The sequence below is a fragment of the Pleuronectes platessa genome, chromosome 4, assembly GCF_947347685.1.
Source record: "Pleuronectes platessa chromosome 4, fPlePla1.1, whole genome shotgun sequence".
In the NCBI taxonomy this organism is placed as follows: domain Eukaryota; kingdom Metazoa; phylum Chordata; class Actinopteri; order Pleuronectiformes; family Pleuronectidae; genus Pleuronectes; species Pleuronectes platessa.
This window is the reverse complement of record NC_070629.1, coordinates 4,398,593-4,420,823: the sequence shown is the minus strand read 5'-3', so window position 1 is coordinate 4,420,823 and position 22,231 is coordinate 4,398,593. Positions and strand designations below refer to the sequence as shown.

The following is a 22,231-nucleotide window of genomic DNA, read 5'->3' as shown; positions in this document are numbered from 1 at the left end:
CAGAGTCCCATCCTTACTGTACACAGCTTGGATGGTTCCCCGTTTCCCCCTCCTGAGGTGCCGGATAGTCTTCCAGAAACACTTTGGTGCCGACCGAAAGTCCTTCTCCATGGCCTCTCCGAACTTCTCCCACACCCGCTGCTTAGCCTCCGACACGGCAGCAGCTGCAGCCCTTCGGGCCTGTCGGTACCCTGCAACCAAGTCCGGAGTCCTCCAGGATATCATATCCCGGAAGGCCTCCTTCTTCAATCGGACGGCTTCCCTGACCACCGGTGTCCACCACGGTGTCCGAGGGTTACCGCCCCTTGAGGAACCTAAGACCCTGAGGCCACAGCTAGCCGCCGCAGCTTCAGCAATGGAGGCTTTGAACACCGCCCACTCTGGCTCAATGCCCCCAACCTCCACAGGAATGCCAGAAAAACTCCGCCGGAGGTGTGAGTTGAAGATACCTAGGACGGGGGCCTCCTCCAGACGTTCCCAGTTCACCCGCACTACTCGTTTGGGCTTACCAGGTCTATCCGGAAATTTCCCCCATTCCCTGATCCAACTCACAACCAGATGGTGGTCGGTTGACAGTTCCGCCCCTCTCTTTACCCGAGTGTCCAAAACATGCGGCCTCAGATCAGATGACACAATCACAAAATCGATCATTGATCTTCGGCCTAGGGTACTCTGGTACCAGGTACACTTATGAGCACCCTTATGTTCGAACATGGTGTTTGTTATGGATAATCCATGACTAGCACAGAAGTCCAATAACAAACGACCGCTCGGGTTCAGATCAGGGAGGCCGTTCCTCCCCACCACGCCTCTCCAGGTGTCTCCATCGTTGCCCACGTGGGCGTTGAAGTCACCCAGCAGAACTACGGAGTCCCCTACTGGAGCCCCATACAGGACTCCATTCAGGGTCTCCAAGAAGGCCGAGTACTCTGAGCTGCTGTTTGGTGCATACGCACAAACAACAGTCAGAGTTTTCCCCCCTACAACCCTTAGGCGCAGGGAGGCGACCCTCTCGTCTACCGGGGTAAACTCTAACACCGCGGCGCTCAGCCAGGGATTTATGAGTATCCCCACACCCGCCCGGCGCCTCACGCCCTCGGCAACTCCGGAGAAGAATAGAGTCCAACCCTTATCCAGGAGTACGGTACCAGAGCTGAGACTGTGCGTGGAGGTAAGCCCCACCAGATCTAACTGATAGCGCTCCACCTCCCTCACAAGCTCCGGTTCCTTTCCCCACAGCGAGGTGACGTTCCACATCCCCAGAGCCAGCTTCTGCCGCCCGGGTCTGGTCCGTCGAGACCCCTGACCTTCGCTGCCACCCATGTGGCTGCGCACCCGACCCCAACGGGTCTTCCCACAGGTGGTGGGCCCATGGGATGAAGAGAGGGGGGGTGCCACGTAGTTTGTTCGGGCTATGCCCGACCGGGCTCTGTGGCAAACCCGGCCACCAGGCGCTCGCCATCGAGCCCTCCGTCTGGGCCTAGCTCCAGACGGGGGCCCCGGGCTTCCTCCGGGCCGGGTCACATCTCCTCTTTTTCCGTTATTCACCAAATCCTTTCTTCATGAAATAAGAAGTACATTTCTCCACCAAGAGTCACCAGTTCAATTAAATTCAACCAATCAGCACCACATTTCACATACTCATTGAAATCAAAAGTGATGAAAAACGTCTCATCTTGCAATGTTTAGGAAATTGAAAAGAAATTCCTGGATCTGCGCCCTGATTCAGATCCACACCAAAATGTTATGACCAAATCTAAATGACAGGTAATAACAGGTTAGTTGGTTAACTAATAACAGTTAACATTTTATATATGGGGACTTAAATAAAAATAATTGCTGATTGCATAACGGTCAAATGAAGAACACTGTTAAATCAGAAAGAGACCCGATGGGTCTTATCACTCAGTTTCCATGTTGCACAAGGTCTTTCTGTTGCTTTCTGCCATATGGCTCTTTCCCAGAACACTTTTCACCGTCCGAAGTTGAAAATATAATGAGCTGCAGGGGTTTATATAAAGAGTTGAAGGGTGGAGCTTCTCTTATGTTTAGACGATTGCCAGCATGAGGGACCTGATATTCCTGGCACTGCTTGGAGCTGCGTGTAAGACATCGACCAATTTTTAACTTTTCTGTGGATACAAACAACTAACACATACTTATTTTACCGCTTTAACAATTTTTTAATTTGTTTGCTGGTTTAGTTGCTGCAGCTGAGGATGATAAGATTGTCGGAGGGTATGAGTGTCCCAGACACTCTGTTCCCTACCAGGTGTCTCTGGATGCTGGATACCACTTCTGCGGAGGATCCCTGATCTCCAGCCAGTGGGTGTTGTCTGCTGCTCACTGCTTCATGTCGTAAGTACAGGAATTCTATCTTTCTGCATGACTCTGCTTGCTTTACTGTCCAAAATACTTATTGAAGACCATCTCCAGACAAGAAGCATAATGCTTGGGAAAGATTAACTGCTGTACACAAGATTATCACTAACTGTCAGTGTTGTTTAAATGGTAAATGAACTGTATTCATAAAGCATTTGAATACCAGTCTCCTGTCTGATTGAACACTAAATGGTAAACACAGAATGAGCCACATTCACCCATCCACACATCCATTCATACTACACTGCACTTTCTCTATAACACACAATTCATACAATGTTGGCACAGCTGTCAGGGGCAATTTGGGGCCTCTGCAAACATCCAGAGCCAGAGCAGTTTAGGTTTCACACTGGATCATTATTGGCTTAGGGTTTGGGCTAAGAACACATGATATAAGGTGAGCATGGAGAAATGTTCTGCCTTCAGCCGATCAAAGTGGACATTTTCTACTGTTAAAATATTTACCAGTGGTTAAATGGCGGGGCATAGACGCAGCAGCTCAGTGCTCCCTAACACTTGACTGTGGTTTGGTTGTTATTTGTACTGATCATTAAATATGAATGTGGACAGATGTGTGTGTAGGAATGTGGGTATGGATCATTTTTTAAGGTGCTGCACAGCACATTTTGTTCTACTGTTTTGTGCAATCTTATAATCTTGTTAGAAAAACTGTTTTAGAATTTAAAATACAACAAAAATACTTTAGTTTTAGATGTAATTTATAAGAAATACAACAGAACCATGCTCTGACACACTCACAGGTTTGGCTGCTACATGCTATGATCAGGAGCTTATGGTGGATCAGGAGAGCCAAATTTGAATGGATATAATTTTTTTATATTTGTTCAGAAAACTTGTATGTTCTGTAACTTTCCTGCCTCCTCCAGTCGTATCCAAGTCCGACTCGGTGAGCACGACATCGGCGTGAACGAGGGCACCGAGCAATGGATCGACGGCTCCAAGATTATCAAGCACCCTCAGTACAACAGCTACAGCCTGGACAACGACATCATGCTGATCAAACTGAGCCGCCCCGCCACCCTCAACAGCTTTGTCCAGACCGTGGCCCTGCCCTCCCACTGCCCCGCGCCTGACGAGGACTGCCTGGAGTCCGGGTGGGGCAACACGTCGGCCGACGGCAGTAAGAGATGAGACATGAAGGAGCTGAGTGAAGAGGGGTTGTAAAGAACTGAAATGAGAGACAGCAGCAGCCCTGAGGAGACTGTAACCTTGTCACCGTGTGGAGGGGAATGAGATCATTAAATCCTTTTTTATTGTGTAAGGAAATAAATAAAGTTTGTCTAATAATGGTTTCAGGGTAAGGCAACAGTAAAGTTAAAAGATGGACCTTTTGAAATAGTTGTATAAAGTCTTCTGTGGCACTAAATGCAGATATAATTGTGAAAATGTCACCCTGATATTACGTTCAGGGTTATTTTGGCTCGGAAAATAAAAATATATGTTGATCCAGTGACTGAGACCTGCTTCCTGCTCCACAGGCGACTATCCCGACAGGCTGCAGTGCCTCAGGCAGCCCATTATCGATGACAGGATCTGCAGGAACGCCTACCCAGACCTCCTCACCGAGAACATGCTCTGCTCCGGGTTCATGCAAGGGGGTGCCAGCAGCTGCCAGGTGAGTTCACCTAAACCCTCGGGTGGTACATGATGGTGCATCACCTTCCAGCACTCAACTAGAGACGGCAGCAAAACACTGCATCTTCACCCTGGTGTCATCTTCACCTTTTGTTCTTGAGTTACGCACTCACCATGACGACAAATCATATTGTGTTGTTGTTCTTCTTGTGTGTGTGTTTGCAGGGGGACTCTGGAGGTCCTCTGGTGTGTAGTGGTCAGCTGCAGGGGATCGTGTCCTGGGGTTATGACTGCGCCATGAAGGGACACCCCAGCGTCGCCACCCGTGTGTGCCGTTACAACAGCTGGATCAGTTCTGTTATGGGCAACAATTGAAGACACACAACCCCCCCCCCAACAACTAGTGTACATACAATCTCACACTGCAACACCACACTAGTCATACTCTGTTTATTTGGAACACCTTAGGTATTATTATCAGTCATTTACATCTCATGAACAAAAAGATAAGGCCCAATTTCTGTAATCAACAGTCATGATGAAGAATAAATAAATAAATAAAATAATTTAGCATCTATTTAAATTGTTTAGTTGTTTCTTTGAGTTTCACAGTTGTTGCAAAGACATCTTTAAAATGCTCAGTGCCTCTGTGTCCGTTCTGTTCTCGGTCACGAGGCCACCGCTGTCCTGACATTCATCCGGAATTTCAAACCAAAAGAAACGTCCATGTATGATATCTTTAATTTGTACTATAGACACATGCATGCCTATGAGATGCCTTTGGTACTCGGTTAATGTGGCACCGCAATGATGAGGGAAACAAGCATTTCACTGCTATGGATTCTCCGCGTGCATTCCTCAGACGCCGCTTTGTAAACTTTGCTGTTTCTTTTTGCTGAGGCGTCCTGAACAGACAAGTAAAACACAGAGAGCGCAGCAGGGATGGTCATACAGCGCGAGCAACTCAACAAGTAACTCCATCTTGTTGTAATGACACTCATCTCAATTTGAAGTTGATCTGATGTAAGCCCCTGTACAAATACCTCAAAGTAAAAATGATGAATATGGCCAAAATGGCCACTAAATGCAGAATAGCAGGCTTACTGTTGCGTTTTTCCAATTCCACCTATAGACTTTTTTGTTTGTCTGGTCATGATACACCTGTGTATCGCTTTTTGTGAAGAGCGGTCAATTTGAACGCGTTCCAGGGGTCTGTGGGAGGCTTTCTTATATTCTGCAAAGTTTGGTAAGAATTTGAGCATTTTAAAGACCTCAAAAAGCCAATTAATTTGCCTGGAAAATTTTTTAAATAATAATCCTTACAATTTCAATAGGGCCTCACTCTGTTCGGTGCTGTGTGTGCTGAGAGTGAAGGAGGGACTGGACGCCTCTCATCCATCTCAGTCTCACGGTGATAGTCTTAATTCAAGCCAGAGAGAGACAGTGTGATCCTCCTTCCATCCTCCACCTTCTTCTTTTCTCCTGTCAACTGTATTATCTCGATCCATACCCTGAATATTATATATTCTCTATTATCTAGGCCTCACACTGCTGCTGCCCTACCTGCTGATTCGCAGGAAGCGCTGGGCCGGATGTAAGGTCTGAGTGTTTGTGGGAGGAGACACCGACAAGAAGGAGGAGCAGAAAGAGGAGTAAACACTTCAACAAACATGAACTAATTAACAGCAGCAGGTTTAACTAGCAACAACATTTTCATGATTTAATTATTGCAGTTGGCCACTTGAGTGAAGCAGAAACTATAAAGCTATAGACGCAGCTCTAAGATTATTATCACCTGAAATTTATATTATATAGTTCAACCTACTTGTTCTTATATTCAGAACTTGTAAAAACTTGAAGTCTTAAGCTCAGACTTCTAATCTTCCACAGCAAATTGAATTGCGAAAGTCAGTCGTGACAGTGAACCAGTATGAAGAACACCAGCAGCCTGGAACTGGGACAGTGAAGGTTGATATTAATTTGTGTTATTAACTACACCTGTGCTTTTCCTGCTTTTCCTGCTTTGACAAATCAAATTCTTTCTGTGAAATTCCCTGTTTATACATCAGATGGACTTTGTTTCAGGGTGCTGGCGCTGATCAAGAAGTTCCGTCTTGGTTTCCATGACGTCGAGGTGCTTCCTGACATCTACCAGCATGAGGAGTAAGCCTGGGAAGTAAGGACGTCAAAGCGTTGTGCTTCTCTGCTTTAACATTTCTACTGGGAGATGGCTTCACCACGATCACTGACATGTTGAGATGTTTAATGCAGGTTTAGTTTTATCGGCCCTGTCATTAAAAGATTCCCTTCATCAGATCTAGATTTAAAACATCTGTTATTTCAGTTACTTGAGATGCAGAACACTAAAATAATGTGGAATATGCAAAGAGGTAAATGGAGAGTTTACATTTGCAGGAACATGTTTGTTTCCATGTTTACTGCAGGGATCAGGGTCTAAATTAATTTCTAGTTTAATCTGATTAAACCTCAATAAGTTCCTTTAACCCGGCCTCCATGTGTCCCCCCAGTGTGGTACAGTTTGAGGACTCAGTGAATCGATTCAGGCTGGAGACGAATCCCCAGCAGTACTCTGACTCTGGGCCACAGCGGCAGCAGCAGGAGGAGCCGTGGAAGATCACTGAGCAGGATTTAGAGAGGAACAAGGCAAAGGTCTGACCCCCCCCCCCCCCCCCCGTACACACACAGACACACAGACACATATATGGACACAGCACGTATACAGTCAGTCTGAAGTTTGCAGGTTCACTCCAGAGAAGCTGCTCTCATCGTGATGTGAGTTCATTCCTTCTTCTGTTTGTAGACGGCGTGTGACAGTGTCCTTACTTGAACAGAGACAGTTTTAATTTAACGTCTCGACAGCACGATGCCCCTGGGAGGAGAGGGGTGTGTCCCAGTACCCTCCTGGCATGGCTGGACGTCCTGTCAAGTGACCTGAGGCCCCCGGTCCTATCGGTCAGAGGAAACCAGGAGAACGTCCTCACCTTCTACTGCCAGTGAAATGTCTCCATAGCTGTGTCCCAGTTCATGGTCATGGGACACTCAGGCCAAACTGAAATGAGACCGTCTGATTTCTGTAATCTAATCACCAGCTTGTCTCGTCCTTACCGCTGGGACTCTGTCTTCAGCCCCTGAACTGGGACACAGCTCACGACTCCAGTGCACTTTCAATGAAGCAAATGATTAATCCTGACATTTTTAATCTTGTGTTGACTTTTCCTTGATGACATCTGATGATCATCTAATCCCGTTGTTAATTAATAATCTCGCAATGCCTTTTATTTAAAAATATTGATGATATACACGTTTTATAGATTTAGCAAAAGTGAATCAGTCCTCTACATTTTGTGCCTGTTCCTTAAATGTATAGAACAAATTAACAAAACAAAAGAGTTAGTTATTTTATTAAGTATGACAAAAAAAGACTTGGAGCACTGTGGTGACTGAACAGTTACAGCACATTGTCCCTGGTTTGATTCTGGGAAACTTTAACGTTATTCTCTCTCTCCTCATGTCTCCTGTCATGTGAGTGTGTGTGTGTGTGTGCGTGTTACATAATGAGATGTGTGTTTTCTCCACATGGTGTTAATCAATTATCTGTGTGCTGATTCCGACCGGTTCCACATATTTAACGTATAAATCTGTCCAGAGTTGTTGACTCATAATTCACAGTTTCATTCATGTAGAATAAACACGTAGTTAAAACTATTTGTTGTGTATTTGTACATGTATATAAACACATGCTTTAAATACATGCTGTAGTAAAGCAGGCCACATTGTGCCGTGGCAGTCGCGCCTCAAACCCTGAATCCTTATCAGCATCACAGGTGTTAACATACATTGACCTTTGACCTTTACAGGGAGGTTCATATTTGTTTTTCCAGTTTGTTTATTCTGTATCAGACGCTACAGAAGTCCCCTTAACCAGTTTGCTGCACCACAATATATCCTTACTAGGGTGTGTGTTTCTAACGACTATTATGAAACACTACATCACAGCATAAAAATATCTCAGGGGCACTGAGTTGAAGTCTGTGCTATCTGCAAGTCACTGGCATCAAAATGTCTTTTAGGTAACTGGAGTGTGTATAATGTGTTTTACCTTCATCAGGAAACACTGTCGTTAATGATGATGACGGTCTGTGGCTCGTTTTGACAAGTTTAACCTCATCACTTGTTTTTCAGAGGACGTGGAGATCAGATGTAGTTTCTTTGAGCTTCTCTTGTTACTCATATGCTCTGTTGTGATCTGTGACTTTGGCCCCTCCCTGCACATGCACAGTTTGAGTATGTGTGCACACCGTTACCCGGAGGACGAGGCTTTGGGCCCTGTGCTGTGATGGAATACCTGTGTGTCGGTTAAGCATTGCTAAAGTCTGCACAATTAAGCAGCTTGTATAGCTTCAAGCGAAAGTGAGACATCATCATTACGATGGAGCTGAACACTAAAGGGCACAGCAGGGAGCTCAGATTTGCATAAAACATCAACAGGACAAAAACGACCACAGAGAAAAATAAAATGAAATTTAAATGTGTGAACAGTTGTTTGTGGCCTTGTTTTATTTCCTTGTGGTTAAAGCAAGACGTTTTCAATCTACTTAAATAAATGAAAACTTGAGCCTCAGGTCTGTGAACACAGGTGAAAACAGTTTAATGATTTAACAATGTCCGAAAACAGCCATGCAAAGTAATGAGGCTGCATCTTTCGGGAAAAATGTCCTGATCAAGGATCCTGTGTCACTGTGATCATCTGCAGACACGTCCATGAGGCTGGTGAGAAATAAACCGACTTCTCTGATTCACATCAGTTCACTGTGCACAAGGAGAAACACTCAACTTGGGAACAAATCACAAAACATTTTCTATGGATCAGAAGAAGGTTCATCAGCGCGAAAAGAAAAACTGCAGAGCCACATGATGGAGAAATATAAGTTTATATTCATGCACCATTTTAAAACAGAAAATACTTCCTTCTTCCGCTTAGGAAAAGAAACATGAACACATCTTTGATCTTAATCACTTTTATACCTATAAAACATATTAGATTCTGCTTTTCCCTGCAACACGAAATTATTTATCTCGTAAATACATTTTACCACATGAAAATTGAAATATACACAATTTATTCATTATATACATAAACAAGCTCATATTAAGCTGCTGCTTTAAGGTGAAAAAGTTGCATAATTTTAAGATTTGCTCGGGGCTTCAGAACAAAGAAATTAAACTCAGAACATTTTCTTGGTATAGTGACAAATCAAGAAATTATCATATTCACCATCTGTACTTTTGATTCACTGAGTTTGAGTTAAACTTCCCTCCATCCATCTGAATCGTACACTTCTGACCTTATGTTGTCTCAGTCAAGGTCATCTCACAAGTTAATCTGTTTGTAATGATGCTGTTAAAACTGACATCGTAACTTTTACTCCTTGCAGAGGTTTGTAGTTGACTGTTGTGATTATATAAAACCCCAAATAAAATGCACCTTAATACAATAAACCACTTTCAGCAGAAGTAAACAAGAGTATATCAAGTGAAGGTTTGAAAATAGAAACTTCTGAACTTCATGTCTGGTAAATCTGAGCCTTTGTTTTTGAGGCTTTGGGGAAATAAATGTTCAGAAAGTCGTTTTTATAAATTATTCTTCATCATGTGTGTAATTCATGGTTGGAATGGTTTCCTGGTCGACTCTACAATGTGAAACCTTTAATAGTTCCTGTACTGAGTCTTGTTTGATCACTGAAGCGGGCTTGGTACTTGGCCTCAGGCTCCTCCTGCTCGGCTCAGGTCAAATAAAACCAACCCTCCAAGTAGAGTCACAGGCAGTTCCCTCAAACTACAGAACATGGCTCCGTCCCCGTACTGACCGAGCTGCGTCCGATACATCCACTGCTTCTTAGGAAACCTTCTGAGTGGTTCTTAAAGATGATTCTGACGTCCTGCATGGAGCTGCCAGGTGTCTGCGACAGCGTCCACTGGCGTCATATGGACCCAGAGCTCCTCAGTACGTGGTCAATGGGAAGGCCCCATGGAGGGTCTGGACAGGTCTGGTTACTACCAGTGCTACGGGGACGGCAGCAGCGTTGCGTCCCGTGGGTCTGATGCTCCGACTGGATATGACACAGTGGACGCGCCACCACACTCTGATTTTTACACCAACACTGAGGTGTGGGGCCGTCGGAGACGCTTCTGACCGTCTCTGTACCAACTGTCCGCCGACCCTGAGGTCACCAACGTCTGCTTATATCAGCTAATCTATCAGCTGTCAGTTTAGTCGTGGCAGATGTTGAGATCAGAATTCAGGCCTCTTGGTACGTAATCAGTAAACATTGTTCTCAAATCTTTAAAACAGCTCATACACTAAAGAACAAAGCAGAGTCCTGATCAATATCACTATCACTTTGTTAATACCCAAGATGAAAGTCTATTACCTAGAAATTTTAAACGAATTTAATTAGAACATATTCCATATTCATGATAGATGCCATGTGAGAACATCATACATTTGAATTTCCCTGACATGCACACACATGCCAAACACTCATGGGTTTACACCAAAAAGTTCAGTATTCAGTGTTCAAACAATGTATTCTTTATTTATTTATTTAAGTACAACATGACACAGTGTTTCCTTGAGCACACTGCCACCAGCGCACACCCCCCCTAGCATCTGCCCCGCCCCCCAAGCACCCCTCCCCCTGTAGCTGTAAACCTAGGGGAAAAACTGTGATAGATTATGTTATTATTCTTAAACAAAATAATTTAGTAATTAACAGAACAAAAGAAGTTGGCAAATATCACCAGTTACAAAAGAAAGTTAATTTCCTGAAGTTTTTCATAATTATCGAGAAGAAATGAAGAAGATGCTATCAGCTATGAACTCCTCTATACAATATTTTGTCTGTGAAGAGATCTCTCTGTCACATTTCAACACTCTGACCTGTGTATATGAGAGGAATGATAAAATCCAGTTAAAACATTCGTTTACCAGAATTAAAACACATTTCATAATCAAAATTTCACATGATTAATTGTAATAACAGAGGATTTAGGGGAAAGCACCTTGGGAATATGAGCTGTCTTTTCTTTGTCAGAGACATAGGGGGGGTGTAAGTGTTTGGTTATTGTCCGGACGGTGCCTCCCTTCTGACCACTTGTTTTGACACTGTAATATTTGGTCTTTATGTTGAGAATGATTTCTACAATACTATTTGTTTTACACAGTCAGAGCTAACAACTTGTTTTTTATTTCATTTTCAGATTAAATATCATAGGAGTTACTGCATCATTCAGGAAGAAGACCTGATAATATAAAAACACTGTTGTCATTGTGATTGGTATCTTATTTCATAAAAGTAGTAAAGCAGCTGTACTGAAATAAACGTCCTAATGTTGAGTGAATGGGTTAAAAGCATGTTTCGTGTTGGTAGTGCATTAGCAGTGTGAGAACAGGATCTGACTGATCGACAGGATCAGTCGTCGTCTGCTTCATCGAAGGCCACGCCAGTCGCTTGCATCTTTCTGCAAAACACATGAACAGTTGTTAATTTCCTTCACAGAGCGAGTCATGGGGCTACTGGTGTGAGTTCATGGGAGATAAACTGTACTTTTTAGTTCCTGGGTTGATGAGTGAAGCCCCTGGAGCTCGTCTCTTCACCGTCACTGATGGACCACAGCTCTGCTGCTGCCGGGGCTCAAACTCTGAAGAAGATAAAAAGACCATCTCTTTAACTTGAATGAACTCAGCTGCTGTCAACACCAATAACAACAACTCACCATATTTATTACATGGCTACTGACAATCCTGATTAGTACAAACTTTTACTAACTGCAGGTTAGGATGGCCACAGCTTGAACTAAGGTTATTATGTAACCACCAACCACAACCACATAGGAGGAGCATTGGTTTCTCATTAATAACCATGCAAATGTCCTTTTAAATGTGTATCATGTTTGAAAGCTCAGGAAGATGAGCCTGATTCTGGAGAAGAGCTGCAGAGGGAGGAGAGGAGACGAGACGAGAAACGTGGCTGATACCACACAGAAAATAAAAAGAGACAGTAACAACACAAGTGGAGACTGACAGGCTCAGAGGGGTTAAATGCATAAATGAATGGGTTTAGTTTGATTGTGTGAGGAATTTTGTTGGTCACAGTATAATTGGGATATTATACCCTACAAGTGTTTATGTTGCATGATTCAGTCGAGGCTAGTGTCAGCTTAGTATTTGCTTTTAATATCCCCCCCCGGGATCCATTAGTGATATAAGTTTGTCTATGTAGTCAACTAACTGTTTAAGTCCTAATGAGAATGGATTTAATTTAGTTTAACCTTGTTGGGTTTCTCTATAATTGTTGAGATCTTAACCTTCTGTGTAAAGAGACTTGAGATCATGTATATTATGATTTGGCACTTTACAAATGCAATTGAATTTAAATGATTTTGTTTCCTAGCTCAAGAATTTTCCTCTATATACCTGCTGTTAGCACTTTTCCAATGATTGTGCATGGGATAAAATTTGTATGTAGGTCACTGTAGAAGTTGCAATACCCACTGCAGCCACTACATTGACATTATGTCACCCACTAGCTCAGGCTTTTGTCAACTAAGGCCTATTTCAGTAGTTGGTTGATTGGTTGGTATTTATGTTTAAGAGCTTGTCCAGTGTTGTTCAGGGTTTTGGTATATGATGAAATTACTCAAATCCTGCTCTCAGTTGTCTATAATGACAGCAGTGTACATAAATAATCTAGTGAACAGTCCTGTTGCTTGGGACCTTCAGTGTGGTCTGTAGACGCCCCCCTGTGGATACACCAGGTCAAACTAGCTATATGCCGTACAGGGCCCTCAATTTTTTAAACCAGCACTATGCGCTGCGATCAACATGACAGGACTTTGACTGTGATAAGCAAACAATAATTAAAACATCATAATATATATTATCTCAAGGCACTTGACGTAGAAGGGCAAGAACTTAAAAATAAAGGGAAACCCAACCGTTCCCACAATGAGCAACGCTTTGGCGACTGTGGAGAGAAAAACAGCCTATTTAACTGGAAGAAACCTCCAACAGAACCAGAGTCAGTGTGTGCCTTGTCAATGCGGCAATCTGCCTTGACTGGATACAGCTTAAAAAAACATACGTACCTGTGTGATTCCTCTGATGGTTTTTTAGTGGACTGAGTGCCGGTGTTCTAACTAGAGGGGGTGACAAAACACATCCAGCACTGATTCCAGAGTGACCATGGGGTTCAACTCTACAGAAGTTCTTACAAGCTCAGATCTGAAACTCTACGAAGCACCGGCAGTGAATCATAAGAACAAAGTACCTTTACTGTCAAGCTGAGTGAGGCTGTCTGCCATCCTGAACAGCAGCTCCTTCAGTTCCTCTGTAGCCTGTGGGCCCTGCAGCCTGGACAGACTCACACTCAGGTCAACTGACCCTGAGGACACCTGGAGCTCTGCCCCGGTGTCATGTACCACGACAGACACGTCCCCAGTAACACAGGCAGACCTGAGGGAAGACGGAGGAACACTGATATCATGATGACACTCTCTGATCACCAGTCGCACACACACAGACAGACACACGCACACACACACACACAATGCACATGACGCACCTACACACACTATGACATGTGGTAATGGTAAATAAACTATTTGTCAAGTGCTTTAACCCATTCACACTCATTCATACAGTGCATCTATGTGTAGCACTTTCTCTATCATACATAACTCATGAAACTCTGGCACAGCTTCTTCTGATATTTCAGCATCTGGAATGGGGAAGACTTGGATCAAACCTTGGATTTTCTGGTTAGTAGGCAATCTGCTCTGCATGCATGCTAAGCTACAGCCACTGATTGGAAAGCTACTCAATATGCATCAATGGCATCAATAACAAAATAATTCAGATTACACAAAGGGTTTTAAAAGGAGCACATATTGCATGTATAATCTTACCTGAGTTTGAGAATATAATCCTCTGTAGATTTCAAGGCCACCTTCTTTCTCTGCACAGACAGGTGGGGTTAGAACCAGTGGCAGATCAGGAACAAGACTGTGTTTCTCTGATGCTCTGTGAGAACCATGACGGCTCAGCAGCAGGTGGAACTTACAAACTCTTTCAAGGTGTCCTCTGTGTACTCTGTGCTCCAAACATCTGCAGCATCTGTCAGACTATAAAAACACACAGTCAGCTGACACACTGACATAAACTCCACATTTACACCAGTATAAGGTAGAATAAAGGTGAGCAGTTGTTTTATTCACCCTGGACTGCATGTGTTATCATTACTGTCTCAGTACACACACTTAAAGGAAGACTTCTGACCCAGACTGCATTTAAATATTTGTAAATATTACATTTCCTGGTAAATAAACCAATATAAATACACAGTCAGAGTACCACTGATGATTGTATTATTGATTCTGGGGGTTGCTCTTTAATTCCACATAGATTCAGCATAGTAACAAAATAGTTTTCAGCCAACATGTCGGTACGTTTCTATATCATATCAAGACTGCATGCTGATCTGAGGAATATATCTTTCCCGCCAGCTACTAATTTAATTTAACCTTATTGTTACATAAGTCGTTATCCTGATAATTAGCAGGTTCAGGGTTAAACTGTCCTATTCTAAAAAAAGCTGTCTCCCTTCAGTAGAAACACTGTTGAGTTTATCACCAGCTTCGACTCACCAAATATAAAATAGCGCATTTCTCCGGTGTGTATAACACAGATACTTGGACTGGCTCTTCCCGTCCAACACAGTGCAGTACGACGATGGCTTCACATCCTCCATGTTTCCTCCACTGTACAGTCCACACGAGCGTTTATATTTATTTACATTCAGTCTTTCAACACAAGCAGGAAGCACAACACAAAGAGCCTTCTTCTTTGGGGGTTAATAGGCTGTTGAGTAATACCGCCACCTACTGGACCGGAGAGAGCGGTAATTATGAAGGAAAAGCAAATGACCCCATCAGTGATTATATTTGTTAACAGATTCTATGGGTTCACTCTTGTCTGTGATGTCTTCTGTGTCCCAGCTGCTTTACCGCAGCTTCTTGTCCAATTCTCTATGGGTGAAAATCCATGAACTGAATCAGTTCATAGTATATTATATTATCTATTGTATAGTCTAACCCTAACCCTTATATTTATACCTCTACTATATATCATATCATATTATATCATACTCTTCGTACATTATTTGTATATATAAGTCTATATACACATATTTATACATGTGTACATGTTATTATTATTATTATTATATTTACTATATTTACTATTATTATTATGTATACTGTTGCTGCCATTATTACTATATACTGCTGTTATATTGGTATAATTACTATCATTTATAAATGTATATTATGTTATATTATATAATATATATACTGTACTATTTTTATATACTGTCTAACAATAACATTACCAGCATATCATCAGTACTATTACCATCATCTTGCCACTGCACCTTATCTACCTATTTATCTTGTGTTTCTGTTTTTATTCTTTCTACCTCAATATTTTTATTTTATTCTATTGTATTGTATTTTATTGTATTCAAATGTACCGGCTGCTATGATGACTTAATTTCCCTTCGGGGATGAATGAAGTAATCTATCTATCTATCTATCTATCTATCTATCTATCTATCTATCTATCTATCTATCTAAAACCAAATCCTGTGATCAGTCATAATCAATTCATTGTGTGTTACCTGAATTAATTAAGGATTGAATTGTATGTGAATGGGTTTAACTTCCGCTGAAGTATGTATCCTTTTAATTGGTAAACAATAGCAATTTGCTTGTGGATAAACAATGTGGCAGGGGAAGAAGACAACAAAAATTGGATCTCTCAGTTTAATCTGAATATGTTTAATCAGATCAAAACCTGAAATATGGATTACAGGACATTGAGAAAACCACACATGGAGATGTGTACAAGCTGCCTGTAACAACCAAAGGTCTCAGGCCTGATGACCTGCACCGAGGGTATATGAGTAATGGAGGGTGCCACCTTTCTTCAGGTAGCAGTCGTGCTCATGGGTTCCCGGCTTGATCTGACGCTGGCAGACTCCCAGCAGGTCATCAATGAGGATGTCACTGTCGTGAACCTCCAGCCTCAGTATGTCGTTCTGCTGGGCCTTGAAATGCGTGAACTCCTCCTCCCACCAGGGGTTGGGGTTGTTGTTGCGAACAGATGTCTCACCAAGGTCGGCCGAGCCACAGAACACCTTGACGTAGCCATCTGTGGTTCCCAGGAGGTTAGAGGGCAGATCGCTCGCCTGCAGGTTGAACAACCTGAGCTGGGCTTCAGCCACAGTCAGACTGCACAGGAGCAGCAGGAGGAGTGGAAGACTGGTGGCCATGGCTTCGCAGGCAGCTGTGGAGGAGGAACAGCTTTTCAATCTGGGATGTTATGTAACACATGCTCAGCTGTCTGTGCTTGTGTCTGCACAGTTTTACACTTCAACTCACGCCTTTGTTTGAAACTAGGGTTAACTGAATATATAAAAGTTGTCACTTATAGCACCTGAGTTACTGAAGAAAAGCATCTGTGTCAACCCCACACGACTCATGAATCATCACTTATGACTCAGGGAAAGGTCAGAGGTCAGGGGGGAGTTACATCATGTTAAAATGAACAGAGTGAGAAAAAGTAGCCTGATAACAGCTGGGTTTATTTGGACGGTTCTTCCATTCATTGCCAACTTATCTCTCATTTCCATTCGCCACCATCTTTTCTCTTATCATCCCAGTTACATGCTGTATTTCTGTTGTGGACAATTCCAACAATATGTCTCCTATTTTATTTCAGACTTACTGTCACCCCAAATGTATCCATCACCTAGTTTGGTTATATCATTATAAGTTACCTATAAGTTCCTATTAAAAGAATGAACTCTAAGTCTTAACCTTAAAGATGGGTTCAAACTCTTTGTCATGAGGCTGAGAGAGAAGGTTCAATTTGTTTAGTTACTTCATTAAATATCTGTTATTATCATAAGATGATAGGATGGTTTTTAAACAAGATCATTTTTTCTTGACAAAAAAAATTATTCTTGGTTGTTTGACACATACATTAACAGTCATATTTAAAATTTAGGTATCGTTTAATTTCAGTCGGAGTTGCAGACATCAGGTTTGTCTCAAACAAATGTACTGAGAATGTTGGGAAATGCAACAAAGTTTTGTTAAAAGTAAGAGTTGTAAGTATTAGAGAGAAAACTAATTCAAAAGCATGTTTCATCCAGCAAATGGAGGGATGTCAAAACATCATGTGATCAAATAAAAAAATTATAAAAAATCCCTAGAAGCTACTCTTTCAATTTCTATTCCTATAAATGATTCAAAGTCTGTTTTCAGAATCATACCTAAGAGGATGATAGGTGACAAAGTCACAGAGCAGAAATGGTCTAAAGCTTGAAAAAATGAAAACACAAATCCACACTAATCTAAATCACAGTGACAGTAAAAATCGTACCTGTAGTCTTGACTGCTTTGACTGTGTGTAGCTCAATATGGTGTCAAAGGCAGGTGGAGCTAATATCAGCTTCACGTCACCCACCCACAACAACACAACCTGTTACACTCTCAGCATTACATAACACAACACCACTAGATTTTTTTTTCTGGCTCATTGCTCACCAAAACCGCCCCCATGAAGGTCAAAGACCCCAAATATTCCAGACAAAAAATGATTTCACTAAGTTGTAGTTGGTCACATGGTCACAGTGTATTTACTCCCGATAACACAAAGCTGTCGATATTGTTTTAACTCCCACAAATCAAATATTGGGAACATATTATTTGACATGATCGAATTTTAATCTACAAGTGTTTAAATATGTTGTTTCCTGTCCTGGAACGCTGTTGGGCTTGGGTAAGGTCGAGACTCGTCCCCTGATCGACAGCAATTTGTTTCAATGCATGAACAGAGGCTTGGAAAAGATGACTGCAGGCTGCTAAACATGAGTATAAACAAAGCTGGATTCATACATGTGAAGTACTCTGTTTCATGCAGACTTTGGAAATGTTTTTTGATGAAGGAAACCTTATTGACTTGTGTATGATGCTGTGTTCACACCAAACATGAAGGAATTTCCGTGTCATGGTCCTCATACAAGTTTGGCCTTAGGATAAGGTCACGGCCAAACATATGGAAATGAGAAGTGAATTTTTTTTTTTGCCCGACGTTAAAAAAGGTTGTCTCTGTATTGACTTTGTATGTAATCTCATCGCCCATCGCAAATTTGCTTTGTATTTGGAGTGAGCGCAGCCTGATGGATACACACATGGTGAATAAAACAGAATCTTTTCACAACTCAACTGTTTGATGTCTGTTTACAAGAAATCTCTACGAGGCCTCTTTAGGTTCCCAATGGACCAGTTTTAACACTGACGTGAATGAGCAGAGAGACCTGAATATGAAGCATGTGGTTAAACTCAGTCACATAGTTTATAACTAGTGAAGCCAGAGGGGGGACATACTGGAGGAATACTTTGCCAAAATATTAGAACGACAAGTGCAACATAAAACATGGAGAATAATTTGTGTTCTGAGCTACAGCCACGTGTCTGGAAGTCGAACACTCTGACCTCGACCTTGTGTTCTGATGCTATTCTGTTCTTTGGTCGGTCGGGAACTCACATTGTCTTTTGTTGCTCTTCATAGACTTGCGTAAGGTTCATACGGAATTAATTATACTTAGCACTGTACAAGTATTACATTTCGCAATATTAAACTGATTCACTCCCACAACATGATGATAAGGAGTAATCACACAGAGACAAACTTCTTTGAGAACAGTTTATTGTTCAGTTTCAAGGTATGAACTACCCAGTGACTGATCTGTACACTGTATCTGCCCGATGATTGTCTCAGATGAGGCTGTAGGTGTATTGGAGGGTGCCACCTTTCTCCAAGGAGCAGTCGTGCTCATGGGTTCCTGGTTTGATCAAAAGCTGGCAGACTCCAAGCAGGTCATCGAAGATCAGGTCCTCATCGTGAACCTCCAGCCTCAGTATGTCGTTCTGCTGGGCCTTGGGGTAGGAGAACTCCTCCTCCCACCAGGGGTTGGGATCGTTGTGACGTATGGATGTCACACCCATAGAGGCAGAGGCACAGAACATCTTGATGTAGCCGTCTGTGATTCCAAAGATGTCAGAGGGAAGACCACTTGCCCGCATGTTGAACAACCTGAGCTGGGCTTCAGCCACAGTCAGACTGCACAGGAGCAGCAGGAGGAGAGGAAGACTGGAGGCCATGGCTTCACAGGCAGCTGTGGAGGAGGAACAACAAATCCAGATTGTAGCTAGTATTCTGAAATGTTTTCTCAAAATGTTTCATGATTTTAAAATATTGTCATAATGGTACCAAAATGTTTTCTTTTATACATTTTACTGGGACCTTATCCAACATTTAAGTATTAGTTTGTCTGCAGACAAAATGTAAGTGGGCAGAAGCTGTCAGTCAGATGTCAGACCTCACCAGAACCCAGTCTTACATCAGAAAACTAATTTAATCAACAAGCCAATAAAAACAATTTGTCTTCAATGTACCTACTCCAGGATTCAGCAATTTTTTTCAAATGGATAAAACTATCCAACATTAACAAGTATGGGCATTTTTTTATCATTAGTTTTATTAAGACATTAATTAGAACTTTACATGACACCCATGATCCCTCATAAACGTAGAACTATCTTGAGATTAATCAAGGATTTAAAAGATATTTGGTCTAATGTTGTATAATCTTTTTGTAGTAGCAACTGATTTTGATTGATTTTTTATTGTTTTCTTATTTTCATTGTTTTCCTTATTCATCCTTTGTTATACACTTTTCAAAGGTGCAATATGAGTTATTTCTATTTCTGTTATTATTATCGTTTTTTAATTATTATTATTATTATTATAAACCCTATAAACTGATGAATTGTGGAAATACTGAAAATTGGAAAAGGAAAACAAGTTTGTTCAATAAGAAATAAGAGCTGTGAAAAGGCCATTTTGCACCTTCTGTGTTTACTCTAAAAACAGCTCCTCCCCTTACAGATAACAGAAGCCCACATGGTTATCTTCTTCCCATACACAAACTTCAAAAATAGACATTCATAAGATATTGCATCATCCTCTCTGGAGGCGAGTGTGAAAATTTAGCCCCACAACAGCTGGATTTGTTTGCTCCTTTCACATCTCTACCTACATTTACAATATCCTTTAGACATTTTAGACACTTATAGGAATTATTCACTTTTATTTTCTGCAATTGTAAAAAGCTATTTTGCTATTTTTATAAATTTACAATCTTTTATTCATATTTTTTTCATCATCTGTAATTTTTACTGTATTTTTTGTTTCTAATCCATCAGCAGCCAGCAAGTGGAGAAATACGGATGTCAAAAAATTTGAAAAATTGAATGGTCTTTTTGCACAAGGATTGAGCAAGCTCGCATGGCTACCAATGTAATAAGGATGCAACCAGTGCCAACAAAGGATAGCGGTCACTCATGTACAGGACAACAAGTCTTCTTTTGAACTTTTCATCCCAGATTCCATCCAGAAGATCCTAATGGATATCACTAATTTGGAGGGACAGCATGTTTTTGGAGAGAGGTGGAATGAGATTGACCGAAACCATTTAATATGCATACTTTGGGGTTCTTATCCTTGCTGGGGTTTTGAAATCCACAGGGGAATCCAGAGAATCCTCTCTGAGATGCAGAAACTGGCAGAGAATTTTTCCGAGGAATAATGTCTCTGGAAATCTTCCGGATTATTTCCAGGATTATGTGCTTTGATAACAGAGACGACAGACCAGCTCGGCGGCAGAAAGACAAGCTAGCTGCCATCAGGACAGTATGGGACAAGTGGGTTTTGCAACCCTGGGCCTAATGTCACTGTTGATGAGCAGCTGATGCCATTAAGGGGTCGCTGCCCCTTCAGGCAGTACATACCGTCTAAATCCGCAAAATACGGAATCAAGATCTGGGCTGCCTGTGATGCTGCTTCATCGTATGCCTGAAACTTGCAAGTGTTGCTTGTGTTGTGTAGACTGCCAGAGTGTGTTCAATTTATAATTGAGTTCCAAGAACTAAATATCAATACTGATATTTGTTTTTTCCACCTAAATCTTGATTGTACTTGATTTTTCTTTTTTAATTGCATTTTATCACAAAAACGAAAAGCATTTTTATTCTTAAATGTAATTTAACTGGGGTAAATGACAAATATAAACCATATATGCTGTTTATATGGCTCGTTATTAGGACAAAGTAAAAACATCTATTAAGTATTTTTACATAAATTGTTATAGCTGTACTGATTGAAAGACCCAATAATGCAGTGGGTCCACCAAACCCGCAAACAATGGCTGAGCGACAAAAACATGACCACCACACAAGGGTTGAAAGTAGCAGTAGCTGTAGTGGTAGTAAAAGTAGTAGTAGTAGTAGTAGTAGTAGTAGTAGTAATAGTGCTGCTGCACTAGAAGCAATGGTTGAAGTAATGACTTAGCTCCTGTAACAGTACTAGTGTACTACATCTGTTCAATTATAAATAGGAGCAGTGAGACACAGGAAACATTGTCAATTCAAGACACGAGAAGAGAAAACAAAAGATCTCTCATTTGGCCTCATGAAGGATATTACAAGTCTTACCTGTCGTCTTGATACCTTGGTTTCTCACCTCTCTGTCTGCAGTCCCGTGTTTTAAAGACCAGCGCAGCTCGTATCAGCTCGCAGTGACGACATGTTGTCCACTTGTCTGAACTTAATCCTGCCCTGTCATTGTCCCTGTCTTTGACAAACCTTAAAACCCACTTCATGCTGTTTGAACCACATCAGTTTCCACAGGAGTTTCAGTCATTACTTCACTCAGCAGATTGTTTTCACCGAGCAGGGCTGAGGTGCTGTCGTCATCTATTTTTTTTATGTTTTTTTTTTCTCTGTCTGTAATTTTCAAATTTTGGGGATGTGACAGAAAATCCTAAGGAAATGAGATCTCTATCCTCATAAGTTCCAAACTTTTCTTTTCACTTATATGTAGAAACTGGAGCACAGTGGACAAACTTCAGTCCTTAATGGTTCTAAACACGACAAGTGAAGAACATCTGAACACAGGCGCTGTTAGAGAAACATGTGTAATCTGATGCGGCTTGTGAGTTGTTTCACCTCTGAGTGGCCTTCAGTAACATTAGGAGTATTGTGTGCC

The 22,231-nt window shown here is 41.8% G+C and overlaps 4 protein-coding genes and 1 pseudogene across 4 annotated transcripts; 2 read left to right on the top strand and 3 right to left on the bottom strand.

Annotated features, from left to right (window-relative positions):
• The first annotated feature begins 2,008 nt into the window (after nt 1-2,008).
• LOC128439000 (trypsin-3) lies at nt 2,009-4,555 on the top strand. Its single transcript, XM_053421801.1, has 5 exons — nt 2,009-2,104; nt 2,205-2,358; nt 3,270-3,523; nt 3,882-4,018; nt 4,204-4,555. Exons 1-5 carry the CDS (start codon nt 2,065-2,067, stop codon nt 4,351-4,353), a joined length of 735 nt encoding a protein of 244 aa, XP_053277776.1. The 5' UTR covers nt 2,009-2,064; the 3' UTR covers nt 4,354-4,555.
• A 365-nt stretch (nt 4,556-4,920) lies between these two features.
• On the top strand, nt 4,921-6,996 carry LOC128437916 (solute carrier family 12 member 3-like; annotated as a pseudogene).
• A 3,579-nt stretch (nt 6,997-10,575) lies between these two features.
• paxx (PAXX non-homologous end joining factor) lies at nt 10,576-14,902 on the bottom strand. Its single transcript, XM_053420577.1, has 7 exons — nt 14,704-14,902; nt 14,121-14,181; nt 13,966-14,015; nt 13,329-13,513; nt 13,147-13,197; nt 11,607-11,700; nt 10,576-11,520 (listed from the first exon to the last, which is right to left on the bottom strand). Exons 1-7 carry the CDS (start codon nt 14,805-14,807, stop codon nt 11,472-11,474), a joined length of 594 nt encoding a protein of 197 aa, XP_053276552.1. The 5' UTR covers nt 14,808-14,902; the 3' UTR covers nt 10,576-11,471.
• A 963-nt stretch (nt 14,903-15,865) lies between these two features.
• LOC128438951 (perforin-1) lies at nt 15,866-17,639 on the bottom strand. The gene is made up of 2 exons (XM_053421729.1): nt 17,504-17,639; nt 15,866-16,402 (listed from the first exon to the last, which is right to left on the bottom strand). Exon 2 carries the CDS (start codon nt 16,386-16,388, stop codon nt 15,987-15,989), a length of 402 nt encoding a protein of 133 aa, XP_053277704.1. The 5' UTR covers nt 16,389-16,402; nt 17,504-17,639; the 3' UTR covers nt 15,866-15,986.
• A 1,176-nt stretch (nt 17,640-18,815) lies between these two features.
• On the bottom strand, nt 18,816-21,837 carry LOC128438949 (perforin-1). Its single transcript, XM_053421727.1, has 2 exons — nt 21,679-21,837; nt 18,816-19,301 (listed from the first exon to the last, which is right to left on the bottom strand). Exon 2 carries the CDS (start codon nt 19,285-19,287, stop codon nt 18,901-18,903), a length of 387 nt encoding a protein of 128 aa, XP_053277702.1. The 5' UTR covers nt 19,288-19,301; nt 21,679-21,837; the 3' UTR covers nt 18,816-18,900.
• Between the last annotated feature and the right edge of the window lie 394 nt (nt 21,838-22,231).